Genomic DNA, 14914 nt, shown 5'->3' on the forward strand with positions numbered 1-14914 from the left:
ACTTGTCAAAAGGCTCCAGCAATGTGCCCACTGGAGCTGAAAACCTTGGAGTGGAGAGAAATCTAATGCAGTGGGTTCCTGATTATTGCTACCAAGGGAAAGGGTACAGTGTGTGATGGGAAGAGAAACCAACATCTTCATTTTCCACATCTCCATGCCATTACTCCCACCTGAACTCTTCATCCACACTTTCAGACTCCTTTAAAAGTAACTGATTTTGTGGAGCAGCCACGTCCTATGGGATTAGGAAGGGAGTTCCTTCTGAAAAGGGCGTTCCCTGTATTTAGTAGTATGGAAAAAAAGCACAAAACCAAAGAACAAGCAAGCAAAGAGTGTGTGCCTCTGGCTAAGTGATGGCAGTGCAAAGACAATGTGTGAGAGAATGATATTAAGTCAGCGATTGATGCAGATAAAATTCTCTTTAGTTTAGTGACTCTGCCTGTAAATTCCCTTAGCAGGATTCTTCCCAAATGGGAAAAACTACTGGCTGAAGAAAAGTCAATTTAATTTGCTGACAAACCAGTGCCAAATTCCAGCTTCCTTTTCTTTGCAAACTCTTGAAGCAGAAAAAGATGCTTTGAAAACAGCTGCAAATCTCACTGTGCCTGGGCCACGCTGTCTGTGCCAGCCAAAGTTGGTGCCACAGCTGAACTTCAGGAGGATCTGAGAAATTGGGTTTTAAGTAAAAAACTTTTGTGGGTAATAAATACCACAGGACTAATTGCATCTCTGATAAACACTGGTATCGTGCTTTATAATGACACAGATTTTTTATATTATTTATAATCCTACTGACCTTTATGGTTAGTTGTTCCCCATCACTGTGATGATACTGTCATTATTTTGGCTGGAATATTAATACATTTAATGTTAATAATAACACTGAGGTCTTGTATACCTTGCAATGGATTAGGCACAATTTGAGTAAGAGAAATGAATAATTTGAAAATAGCTACAAATCCCTACCTCATCCTCAGTCAGGACTTCGGAGCCTTCCAGCTCGTGGGCCTGACTGCTCCTCTGCTCCACCTGCCTCTCCAGGCTGGACATCTCCTCCTTGGCAGCCTGAAGCTCTTCTGCCTTTGCTTCTTTTTTCCGGGAAATTATAGAAGCCTGCAAGATCATTAATGTAAAAATTGCCTTGTTTAACCAGGAGAAAAATGATTTTTAGATGAAATATATAAATCATATACAGCAAGTTAAACCACAACCTCATTGAAGTTGGCTGCAGCATCCCAACATTCTCCAGTATGGATGAGGTTTCCAGCACAGCCTTTTTGCCCAGATTCAAGATGATATATTTTACATTTTAGATTTACATTTCTTCACCTCATTTTTTCATTTTCATTGAGGAAAAAGGCAGGCATTTTAGCTGCTCCATTTCTTCTGCTTAGTCCCTCTTGGTGCATATGTAAGATACACCAACATGGCTTAACTGGAAAGTTATCCAAGATTTCACAAATGTCATAATACAGATTTTTATAACTCCAACCTACTCCAACCTACAGAAATATGTTACACTAAAGCAGAACCGAGCCACTAAATCTTGGCAAATAGCTAGAAGATGATGAATAAAGCAATAAAACACAGAAATAGTGTAGATTTCAGATTAAATTTTCTTTTTCTTAGTCTAGAAGATACAGCACTTAAAAAATAATATTTTATACAAGACTGAATATTTAACAGTACCTGAGTTTTGACCAGAACAGATTTGGTAACATACGAATCCATTAATTCAAGGATTTAAAAAGAAGGGAAAAAAAAAAAGCATTTTTCTCTTGCCAAAGCATCCTGTTGAAAAATACTCTAAAATAACACAACACATTCATTTAAATGCAGGTGCAGGAATTTGAGGCATGGCTGGTTTCTTCAAGTGAAAGGGAAAACTTACAAAAAAATGAAGCCAAAACACAGCAGCTTTCTCAGACTCAGCTGAGAGGACCAGCTTTCTCCCTAAATAAATCTCCAACAGAATTGTGCTGGGGTGGGAGCTCAGCTCTTTGCTGCACGAGGTGTCTGTGGTGACAAACCAGGGGACAACAGAGCTGATTATTTTGTGAAATAGAACCCAGGCCCTGGCAGAAGAAAGCAAAGAGCTCCACAGGCTCTGAGCTCCCAGCAGCAACCTCAGGTCCTGAGGTGGATCCTCCTTGCTCCCAGCACATTCCAGAGCAGGATTTTCTCTCAGGAAGAGCACCTCTTCCAAAATAAAACAGACATTGTGTCTGTAATTGAACTGCACTATGTACTCTATCACCATTTTTCCCCTTCCACTGATACATTTTACTTGAGCCTTTTTATTTGTCAAGCCTTCACCATAAGCATCATGCTGAAGATCTTCCATAAAATTAGCAGTGGTGCAGGTTGCCTGGAAAAGGAATTGCTCGGGTTCCTGTGTAAGCTCTGAAAATCTCCAAGTTTATAAATCCTTTTTATAACTTGGGAATTTACTAAGACTGGACCAGACAGCCTATTTTATAACAAGATTATTCTACAGCCTCAGGATGAGAAATCAAAGAATTTCTTCTTAAGAGATGCAAAAGAGAAAAATGTCATTTGGTCAGGCACAAGGAAGGGACAGAACTGCAGCAGGCAGCCCTCATGCTGCCTCATAAGAATCCATCCACAGCTGGAACTTTACCAAAATAGCTCCTGTAAAATGCTCCTTCCAAAACTGCTGTGATGCAAAGACAGCAGTCAAAATATTAACTGACACGACTAAAAGCAAGTTTGACTCAGCCCTAAACATACATACGTTCAACAGCTCTTTATTTTCCTTCTGACCTCCATTATTACATATTTCTACTGATGATGCTAGATAAATCAAAGGCAAAAATCAGCATGTCAACCAATCAGTGACTGATTTCTTTCTCCTGCTTCTGCTTAAAACACATTTTGTTCCTTCTTACCTGCTGGCGATACATGGAGAATTTACTATCAGCTGGCTCATACTTGATCATCCTTTTCTCAACAAGCTGATTAATTTGTGTATTGACTTCATTTATCTGCAAAACAGAGTGGAAAAATAAGGAAAGAGAGCTTGGTGTCTTTGTCTTCTCCAAGAATTGAAATGTAAACCCAGATTTACAATCCAGCCAGTTCCTTTTTTTTTTTTTTTTTAAGCAGAGAAACAGACCCAAAAATCTCTGTGAGTCATTAAGTACTGGCCAGGAAGAGGCTGTTTTTGGATTTCCAGTTCTGTGCCTTTATGATAAGGCAGGACCATAATGTTTGCCCTGAAAATGAAGTAAATTGGTGCATGTGGAGAGAAAATGCAGTGAGTTGGTATAGAAAAAAAAATTACCACATACTGAGTGAAAAATGTAATTTTATTGACTTGAACTAAAATTCCCTTTCATTCAACCATTTAACAGAAGTTCAAAGGGAAGCAAATGAAGATTAAGTGATAAAGATTTCATCAACACTTTGTGGAGTCACAGACCATGGTACTCCAGCTCTGTGGTGCCTTCTCCTCCTGCCACAAGATGCACTTGGCTGTCCTTAATCCCAAACTGCTGAGCTTCATTCCAGCCAAAGTTCTGGAGCTCTCAGCCACACCAGAGTGCAGATTCCAGCTTTCCCAGTGCACTGGGACTCCCACCAGCCATGGAAAACACAGCCACAGCAACCTTCCTTTAATTCTCTGCTGCTGCTAAGGGAGCAGTGTAAAATGTGCTGCAATCCCAGGGAGTCAGACCAGAACACAGGGACAGTGCTGGGCATCACCCTGGATGTTCTGGGAGCAACATCCATGTGTTTGGAAAACTGAGAACCTCAAATAAATTGCTGAATAGGACTAAAAATACTCCAACACCTGGGAAAAAAACCCAACTCTCCTGTGAATTCTATTCTATTAATGATAGAACAGGCTTGAATTTGAAAATGGCATAAGAATTCCCTTCTGTGAATAAATTCCTGGGTTTTATATTATAAAATGCATGCTGGAAACATGCTTGGTGCAGTTCAGCTCCTTTTTAAGGCACTGAGTTAATAAAAAGCCAATGTCAAAAATAAAAAGCTGCCTAAGGCCATGCTGCGGTAATAGCAAAGTGTATGACATGTTTTTATTATCCTTCAAGAAGAAGATACTCCCAAAACATAACAAATCAAAGGTTACATCATGGAGAAAGAGAGAAAAACTTAAAAGTTTTTTAAAATATTGCAATAAACCAAACAACACTCTTGGAAAAGAAATGTGCAAAACAGGGTTTCAAGCATGCCTGAAAGACATAACTGCAGCCACAAATATTGTTTTGATTAGAGGAACTAATCTAGGAAAGCAGAGGCTGAATCACAGAGCTGGTTTATTATTTCAGCCCTAATCTGCCATTTATTAATGCTGTCATCCCTTAAGATGGATACTCTGTTTCCTCATTATCTCTATTTCATGGCAAAGCCTGAGTTGGAAATCCCAGGGGTATTAAACACCAGCTGGTAAGAGAAGACATTTAGGATGTAGGACTACTCTTCTTCCTTCTAACATTGCTCTAAATCTTCATCATTATCATCAATAGAAATACTAATAACTAGCATTCCTCTAAATTCTTCTAGGACACAGTATTTCATATTTAATCTTTTATTTAGGACTGTGCAATTAGGAAAACTTCACTGAGTTAATAAATAAATTACTTCTGTGGCAACAAACCCCTCTGCACATTCTGGATATATTGGACAAATAAGGGTTTTTCTAAGATTATTTGCTTTTAACTTATCAAAAAAACCTGGAAAGGTAAATCAAGTATTTTGTGCCCATATTTTCTTTGTTCTTAAAAACTAAACCAAACAATGCAAGGCTCTTCCAAACACTGCGGAGTTCTGAGCCATTGCACATGGATTAAGGCATCATCTGGTGAGGATACATCCCTCAGGGAATGCTGTTCCCTCCATAAGCTCTGGATGTGCTGGGATAAACCCCCTTGATGGCAGGGAGAGTTTCAAACAAGTGAAATCTGAAGAGAAGAAAAATCAGCCCTTCAGTGCTGAATTAATACAATTTCCTCAATAGCACCTAAGGGTATGTTTGGGTTTGGGGTTGGTTTATTCGTGTCTCTTTTGTGGGTATTCAAAAAAATCTTATCAGAGTTTGCACTTAGTGATTGAGACGCCTTTGGTTTTACAACTGAAGAGATGTTCCTTTGGAAATGAAACATTTTCTCCAGGGTATGAAGCAGGGATAAGAACACTGCAGAGTCCAGGAAGCTCAGACCATGCTACAAATGAAGTGTGACCTTGGTCCCTCACCTCACTTTCCAGTGCAGTGAGATCAGCTTGAGTCATGGCTGGCTCTGCAACCACCTTTTGTAAGAAATACACGGAAGTCTTTTTACTTTCCATCTCTCTGGGTATTTTTTCAGTTACCAGGTAGGAATTGAAATTTATCTCCTCTTCTAGTTTCTTCATTAAACCTTAAAAACAAATTAAATCAGTGAGTGTGTATAAAAGCAATGTAGCAGATAATTAAGTTTGATTTCCCCAACACATTAAAGTATTTAGCAGCTGATTACAATAACAACAGCATAACATTTGAGTCTTCTTTTCGGTGCTCAGAGAAAGGGGGAGTTACTTGATTTAAATTTTTAATCTGGATCTTAAACAATGTAAGAGGATTTATTATGCACCTCTGTCTCTAACATGTAACTATCAGCTCCTTGAGAGATTCTTCTCATTAATAACAAGTAAAACCCATCTCACATGAAACTCCAGCTGAATCAGATGCACAATTCAACAGACACTGCTGATATAAACAGCCATTGAACCTTTATCTGTCAAAAAATATTAATTAATATTTATTATATCCTTAGAGATTCATGCTTAAAATAAAACTTTTTTTTTTTTTTTCTGTCTGGCATTTAAAAAGGTCTTAAAATGGGCAAGGTTTAATATATGCCTAATTTAAGGGTCCTTTACATTGCTGGAACACAGACTGCCTCCCTGTAAAGATTGCTTCTTGAAAGAACATTTACTCTCAGGACAGTTTATAGACTGAGAATGCAGAAAATAACAATCCAATAGAAAAAAACAAGCCCATTTATAAGCTTTGCTGGACACCAGCCTGATGCACCTACACCTTACCAGGCTTAGGAGGACTTGGCTCTTTCTAGGCAGAGTAATTCAGGCTCCTTAACAGATCATTTCTAAATAAACACAAGTGTGTGCAGATAAGAACAATTCACAGATAGAAAAATGCAACAGAATAAAAGGAAACATCTATTTAAATTACACTGCACAGTCTCCACTGACAACAGGCAGTTCAGTGCAATAATTCCTCAGAGACAACTGTGCCAAGGACTACAAGATTTGGAAGCTGCATGTCACATGAGAGTGGGAATGGATATTTCAGAGTATTTTTCATGATCTAGGTGATCCAGGGTTCTTTTTAGTTTTCAAACAACTTGCTAGGGTTGGGATTTTGGTTAAATCTGTATCAGGGAGAAGATGGAATTGTGATGAAACACCAAGAAAAACAAGAAGTTCACAGTCTCCATCTCTTTCATTGACTACACAAGCAGGGAGAAGTTGAGCAGAGAGATAGAAAAGTGCAGCTGATGCTGCTGAAACAGAGATGGGAAAGGATGTAGATGAAAACAGCTTTTGGTTCTCAGGCTAAGAAGCCAAAGGAAAAGGTCAGAACAAAATGAAAGAGCCCAGGAAAAGGGCCCCCTGTTTTTCTGCTGCTATTTACCTCTAAATCAGTGTCCTGAGAGATCCTCCTGAGCCCTGCTCCCAGCCCACTCTGACAGGAAAGCTGCCAGAAGGGAAATAAGCCATCAGCTCTTGAGAAAACCTCAGGAGCTGGGAGAAAAAACAGGCCCTGGGGAAAGCAGCGCTGCCAACAAAGTCGAGTCAACACAAACTAAAAGGAGTGGGAATTCCACTTTCCCAGTTTGTTGCTTTCTGTGTTTATGGAAAGCAACACTACTACAGGACCTTTTCCCCTTCGTGGAGGGGTCATTTATCAAAACAAACAGCCCCCAGACCAGTTTTGGAGTGGGAAAACTCTGCCTGTGGAACAGCCATTGGCACTGCAGCTGCACCCTGGAAAACTCACTGGGACTTACTGGGAGAGACTTCCCACTCTTTCCTCCAGGAGAAGTCAGTCCCCATCTTCCTCAGCCCATGGCAGAGCTGGGCAGGAGGGACCACACTTTAATGTCTCACTAGAAATCTCCCACTTCTGCAAATGCAGCAAAGCTGCTTCCCACGTACCCTGTGAGCTGAATTATCACCTCAGAACTGACTGGAACACCACTCCCAACCTGGTATTTGTAACTGAGAACCTTGGTGTGGAAATCAATGTGATATTAATTATATTATTCTGACACTAAATATTAATATTTACATTAAATCAATTTCTTGAGGTTTTTAGCAGCAAAAAACCCCTGCATATATAACCTAAATTTCATTTAATGTGCTACTCCAGTTTTCTGATAAAAATGTACATGCTTTAAATGATTTGTTGTAGATATGATAAGAAACTTAGCAAAGAACCACAAGAGCTTTGATAAGAGCAGAGACCTTTTGACTTCATGGGGTATAACCTTGATCACAATCTGATTTATTTCTCAAATAACCTCGGAGCTGTTGTTACCCTGAGTGGTTCTGTGTTGTGCTGAGTCCTAATGGAGCAACAAAACGAGTTAAAACTTGATTTCTTGATGGGGAAAGACACTGTGTCAACATCCTTTATGAGTAATAGAATTTCTTTCCTGAATACACTGGATATATTTTTCCTCCTGTATAACTCAACACATGGAGAAGCAACTACCTAAGAGCTACTTTTGCTGCTTAACAGAACCTCAAAAACCAAAACACAGGACAGCTCCTGGTTCAGGGTTTTATTACAGTGAAAAACATTCTTTTGCAAATTCCCAGGCTAGAGAAGAAAAAAAAGGCCAGCATACTTCAGATCTTTCCATTACACATATAAATTCTGTTTTTAATGTTTCAACATTGACTTATGGTTACAAAATCTACACACGTAAGTGGCACAGAAATCTGGCTCTGTGCCCTCAGGTTATTTTAGCAAGCTTCTGCCAACCACGTATTTACATGTGGAGAGCTATTCAGAGCAACTCCTCATGTTTTCCATTCAATTTTTTTTTATGATTATTATAAAGAGAGGGATGGGAGAAAGAGTTTATTCGTGCTTGCTCAGTCATGTAGAAGAGAGGCAATTTTCTCTACATAATTCTGTTAATGGAGCTAAAACTTGATTAACCTTGTGCTCAGAATCCCACTGCTTTTCCCTCTACAGGCTGCCAACTGAGCATCCTGGACCAGAACCATTTGCAACAGGAATTCAGTTTTTAAAAGGGTACAAAAAGAGAGAGGGACACACATTTCATAGACTCTCTGCCAACAATTTCTTTAATATCACATGGAAAGGCCATGACCAAGTCTAGGACAGACTTCCAGCATCAAATCCTTCCCTTCTCTTTCTGCAGCCACAAAGAAAGGGCTGAAATTATTTCCTCCACAGCTTCCAGGAGCACCACTTCCACTTTCCCTCTCTTAAACAGAGGCCTAGGACATGCAAACACTGGCAGATCAATCATCCCTTCCATATATCTTTGAAATATCAAAAAGCTTCCTGAATTTGTGATTTTAAGTTCTGCTTTCCATGTTTATAATTATCATTAGAGCTCTTTGAAACCTCTCTGATCTTTCAGTGCTCTTCTTGAATGCTGAATTGGCCTGGGGCTGCAGGGCTGGATGTGCCAGAGCCAAATCTAGAGGCAAAGAAACACTTGTCTGGGATTTTCTCCCAGAAATAAAAGCAGGGAAGGCACCTCATCCACAGCAGTGGGAGCTCCAGCTCTCCCATTCCCACACCTGACCCACAAATTCTTCTCAGACACTTGTTAGGAAAGAGCCCCACATGCCATAAATGCATTGCATATACATTATTCCTGGAGGAATATCCTGGAATTTGGTTATTCCTTAAAACACTGCTGGCACAGGCTTGGCTTCCCAAGTGATTATGGTCACTTGGAATCGACAGTCTCCTCATTATTCACCCACTTTCCTATTTTTATTTCACCAGTGATCATTTGTTATTTTCTTTCAGGAATCTGGTGTAAACACCAAACAAACAAAAAAAAACACCCATTCCATTTCTCCAAACCTTCCACTAAACTCCTTTTAATTCTTTTAACAGAGACCACATTGAATTTTTGCTGCCTTGTTTGTTTAAAATGGGGTAGAAGAGTTAATGACCTTAAAAAATCAACTACAGCAACACCATCAATCTCACCAACCAGACTTGTATTCTCATACAGATATCAAATTATCTTAAAGGTGCTTTATCACAACCTGGCATCAATTGACAGTGACTTTATAATAAATAAAATCATTTGAAGATGAAATAATGTTCCACCTAAGCCAGTTTCCTTTACCAAGTACTTCTATAACTTTAATTGTAATGTGGTCTGCAGTGTTGGAGGACATAATTTAAACGTGGAATTTTAGGAAAAGATTGTATGGAAGAGAAAACTATTCATTTTCTATACCAAATGTAATATTTAAGTAATAGGTTCCTAAATTTCAGGTTTTCATCAAGAATGAAGGAAAATAGGCATCTGTAGAAAACAAATCCTCTTTGACAAGTATCTCTGAAGTTCTCAATGTTTTAAATCTATTTCTACATAATAATGAAATTTATAAATTACACATTTTTTGTTCATCAACGAATTGTTTTAACACATTCTTTTAATCAATATTTTCAAGCTACTCATTCACTTCTTCATATTTCTGCCAATAAAGTAACCAGTAATGTCCTGTAAAATGGACAGAGACCAAGAATTCAGTGATTACCATGTTATCAATTTCTGTTTGTGCAGCAGAGACACTCAAAGCAAAATTCTGTTAGTCTTGCAGAGCAAGTGTGAGCTGGGTTGTGGTTATTCAGACCAGAGGCCAGTGTTAATAAAAACACTGTTCATATTCAGTACAACAAACACCACAAAAAACCCCCTCCAGAATACAAAAATTCAAGTTACTTAGTGCTACCAGCAGCAAATCCCTCTCTAGTTAAACATCCTGAGTTGTACTCAAGTTATTAAAAAGGGAAAAATTGAAGTTAATAAACAGGGAAGGACTGAAGTCAATAAGCAGGGAAGGAGTGTTCTGTGAACCTACAGCATCACTTTCAGCTGTTTTGCAGCAGCTCAAAACAATTAATGATACAACACAAAGTCTTCTAAATATGATGTTTCTGAGAGTTAAAATCCTACCCACCACAAGGCGTATTATCCTGGCACAGTTCAAGCAGGATGATGCTAATTGCATGCTAATGATACTCATGAATATGTGCTAGTTGCATTCCTTACAGAGTTCCTTTACATTTCTTTAAATATAAAATTAATTAGAAAGTGAAGCAATCAAATCCATAAGACAAACAACAAAGCTTACATTAGCAACAACTCAGAACATTTTATCTTGTTTAGGAAGTAAAAGCACCTGAAGTATTAAAAATGCAAGAATTTTCCTTTAAAAGGAAGGATCTGACTCCCAGTGAAAATCCAGCTGTTGCACTGTCAGCAGACAAGGCTACAGTGATACCAGGAGGCAGCTGAGGTTCCAAACTGCAGCCAAAGGGAATCTTCAAAGTGAAATAAATTGTGCTACCTTGCAGACCAACAAAGCTTTTAAAATAAATGGAACTTATTCAGTGCACTGTGGTCACCTAATTTCAATTATTAAAAAAACCCACAGTTGGCATTCTGTAATTGCTGCTACAGGCAGTGCCTTTGTAACTGGGGAAAGCAATTACAAAGCTGAGTCCTGAGGTCTTTGTTTGGGCAAAATTTCAACACTAGTTTTCTTAAGTAATGACTCCAAGCTTTGACTGGGAACATCTAAATACTTTTTGTTTTCTCCCCTGCAAGCAGGACTGGAGATAAGGAAATTAAATATGTTAACTTTATTTTCATCTCAATGATTAAATGACATATTTACTGGGCTTTTTATTATGTTACCTTTGCTTCTGTGAACTGAACCCATAGAGTTTCCATTGGCCTTAAAAAAACCCAGGAACTGAAATAGAATTGTTGACACAGCTTTGCTGTATAAACTCTCTGATAGCTACTGCAAAAAAGGAACAGTTATAAAATCCACTGCAAGTCCCTGTGAGATGGTTCAGATAGTCCTTTAGTTCCACTTGTGGTTCAGTGGCAGATGAGAATCATTAAAAAAATCAAAGTAAAATTATAAAGTAATAACAATGCTATGAGGTGGTGACTGAGAAAAATCCTTTAACTCAGAAGAGCTGCCAAAGCAGTTGTGTGATGCAACTGAAATAGTAAATGTTCTTGAAAGAGCAGGGCAATGACTTGGTTTACTAAATTTAATTGAGAAATAGTCAGATTCTACCATTTTTGAAGTAATTTATACACCATTCTATGGCATGTTTTGCACCACACTAACCTAGAATGCAACAGGAAAAGCCCTACTCACTTTCTGGTTTGGAATCTGCCACCACCTGCTTCATCTCCTTCAGCTGGACCTGGGCTCTCTGCAGCTTCTGCTCCACGAGGAACAACTTTGGAGAGACAATTGGGCACACACTGGGTCATTCCTTGGAAATCTGTGTGCAAACAACTAAACCAACAGAGCCCCAAAAGAACCCCAAACACAAAACATGGCAGCTCTCACATCTGGTGATTTTCTGTTTCACAAGGGAATGTGCCAGACCAAATTTTCAACACTTGGCCTGTGTTTACTTGATATTCCCTCCTGTTAATTGAGAAGAGTTCTTGCTCTCCCAAGCAATATTTTCTCTGATGGCAGAAATTCATCCAACAATTTTCAATCAAAAATACAAGCGGCTTGAGCATCACACCACCAACAAAATGCAGCAGGAATCAGGATTGCAGCAGATAACCCTCCTTATCCTGCAATGCAGCTGCATTGTCACAGCAATCCACTGTCCATCCTGAGAGCAGCCTGGAAAGCTTCCTGCCAAACAAGCCCCGGCTGATCTGCATTTTTGTGACTTGGAGAGATGTGTAGTAAGAACTGGAATTTACTGGAATTCACATTCATTTTAGTTGTGATCTTACTCGGGCTCAAGCAAAGACCCAACAGCTTGAGAGGCGACTGATTCCCACTGATCTCCAGACAAAGGCTGCAATATAAGAAATCTGAGGGCTTTTTCCATTTTAATAGTGTTGAAATTCAGGCTGCAGAATTTGGTGAGACAGTGTAACAAAATGGAACTGGATTCTACTGAAGTATCTCGTTTTGACAACACAGGACAGGAATAAAACCCACCCTTAAACCTGGATATCAACTGCTCCCAGGGCTTCTCAGGACATCATTTTCCCCAAATTCAGGGGCCTAAATCCCAAGGTTGCTCCTGAATACATATTGCCCCCACCCAGGAAAAAGATGAGGTACTTGCTGTGTTGCTCAGCCCCTGAAATCTTCATGCAGATCATAGAGATAGAGATCAAATCAAGGAAACATTTGCTCACTACCATAAATATGAAGAGTTCCCTTCGGGTGCTCCAGCAGTAAGTCATGGAACATTTCCTGGGAAAGCTAAAGGATGATGTCAGTGGGAGCTGAGGCAGCCAAGTACCTTCACTGTGGTGTTCAAAACTTGCAGGGTCAAGCCTCTTCCCTTCAAATGCACATAGATCTTTTAAATGGGATTTAATTTTCTGGGGTTGGGAGAAATTCTCCCAGCTACTGTTGTTCCTGATGGATTTTCAATGCATGATTCCCAAACAAACACCGACAGCTCTTTATTTTAACAGGTATGTTGTGATGCCGGTACCTGACTTTTTTGTTCTTGTTTCTGTTGAGCCAGAGATTCTTCTCTCTCTTTCTCTAAGCGAAGCTGTCTTGCTATTTCAAGCATCCGTTGATGATTTTGTACTGTCTCCACCTACAGCAAGTGGATAAATAGTGCATGTTGCTGTCAGATAGCTGAGAAATACATTAAAGAGATCATATGTCTCACAAGCCCACTTAGCACTTCCCTTCCATACACGTTACTACTCAGAAATGACAGCAAAGTACTGGACTCGAGATTCTTAAAAGCTCTGGATCAACGCCTGGGGAGATTCCCTGTAGGTCAATTAGTTACTTGATTCCTTCCTAGACATACAGTGTGTTTATCTTAATCCTTGTTTGCATTCCAAAATTGGAGTTGCAGGCCAAGGATTATGACACTGAAATGTAGGAGTGTTACTTCTCTTATTACCCTTTTCTTAAGACGCTCTACTCTTTTGGCCAGTTGATCTTTCTCCTCTTCCATTGCACCAATGTCCTAAAAAGCAGGAAAAACAGATAAAGAAAGATTAATTTATTTCCCATGTATATTGAATTGGACTAAATTCTCTTCAAATTAATATGAAAATCAGAATTCTTCTCTGAATACATGGAGGCGGTTATAATTTTATTGATCTATGATCAAACATCCAGGATTCCAATCTCTCTTCTCTCTTACTTCCCCCACAGTTCCCACTCTCTTTATGCTAACATTCTTCATCTGCATCCTGGAGTATTAATGTGAACATTTAAAATAAAAGCAGGTGGATTTCTCTAAAATAAAAACAAACAAACAGAAACCACTAAGGAACGAATCAGTGTGAATTAAATATCTGATGCAGTCTGACATATGTTCTTAATGTCACAGGCATTACCCGCTTCCTGGCAGACCAATTTGCATGAAGTTGCTTATAAGCGATGTCTGCTGCCACTTTTTGTATTAAAACTGTCTTAAAAGAAACACTTTCTAGTGCTGAAACACATATCTGATTATTATTATTCTCCTTGAGTTTTATTTTACAACAGCAGGGCTCTACAGATTGATAGTTATGAGGGAAAGGAAAATGAATTCTCCAAATGTAGACCTTATCTCAACATTTGCTTGGCTTGTCCACTGGAAAGCTGTACACAAGCTTAATTATTTTGCTGAAACAGAGCAAATATCTCTACTTAACACTTGAGCCATGTGGGTTCATCATTTCTGTTGACTTAAGCTCTTAATTCATTCAACACCCTCTGGAATTATTAGGCGTTATCAGGAAAGCAAAAGGCTTTGTATCAGTCTGCATTCAGAGGAAATGGAGTTCTAATATTTGGAAATCATGCTGCACAGAGTCTTGGCAGCCTCGTTCCCCAATCTGCTCCAGAAAGCTCAGCTCTAAACATGAGCAAGGACTCTGTGTTTGCCAACAGACAGCAGTGTCAAGAGGCAGCTGCAGTGCCCACCAGCTCAGGCCTCTACGGCTTTCACACTGTCCACAAAGCCAACAGACATGGAACTGACATGCAAAAAATTCACTAAATAAAAAATTGTGGAGTTTGTTTACCCTTCTGATTTCTGCAGTTGATAAACCAGATATTTTGAGCTGCTCGTGCTCCTTATGTAGGTTTTTAAATGCTTCCATGAGTTCTTCATACTGTGAAATGAAATGGAAATTGTGCAGAATTAGTGCTGTGTCTAAGGATTTTCAGATCAACACACTGTTTTACTACTAAGGCAGTAAATGTAGACACAGAAATATGGTGAGGATAAAAAGGCATTTTCTCATTGCAAAAGCCTGTCAACTTATAAAGCAGAAATTAAAAAAAAATCACAGTGCATCATTTTCCATTTGAAGAGACAATCAGAACTTCACAATTTCCTCAGTATTTTTACCTTTTGCAATACAGTGTATTTGCAAAACAGGAAGATAAGATGTCACTTGAGAAGGACAAATTAACAAATTACTTTCTCTCAGTATACACCTGTGTATATCCCATATATAAATGTATCAGCCCCAAAAGGAAGAGTTTGCTCTGACAACACTTTTGATGGAATGGGGCTTGAGTTTCCACAGGGGCCCAAGAGCAGAACTGAGTGAACACGTGAGAAATGGCTGTGCCACGTTGCATAACCCTCAGAACATCCCAGAGATTGATA

General features: G+C 39.1%; 1 protein-coding gene across 1 annotated transcript in view; it reads right to left on the bottom strand.

Annotated features, from left to right (window-relative positions):
- The window catches only part of IFT81 (intraflagellar transport 81), a 37072-nt gene that overhangs the window by 17131 nt on the left and 5027 nt on the right, over positions 1-14914 (bottom strand). The window contains exons 4-10 of the mRNA XM_023937268.2: positions 14322-14411; positions 13208-13273; positions 12779-12889; positions 11455-11539; positions 5242-5405; positions 2910-3005; positions 967-1113 (exon numbers count right to left, since the gene is read on the bottom strand). Coding sequence (XP_023793036.1) covers positions 967-1113; positions 2910-3005; positions 5242-5405; positions 11455-11539; positions 12779-12889; positions 13208-13273; positions 14322-14411 — 759 coding nt within the window. The remainder of the gene's footprint in view (positions 1-966; positions 1114-2909; positions 3006-5241; positions 5406-11454; positions 11540-12778; positions 12890-13207; positions 13274-14321; positions 14412-14914) is intronic.

Source organism: Cyanistes caeruleus, chromosome 18 (assembly GCF_971803275.1).
Source record: "Cyanistes caeruleus chromosome 18, bCyaCae1.hap1.1, whole genome shotgun sequence".
Lineage (NCBI taxonomy): Eukaryota > Metazoa > Chordata > Aves > Passeriformes > Paridae > Cyanistes > Cyanistes caeruleus.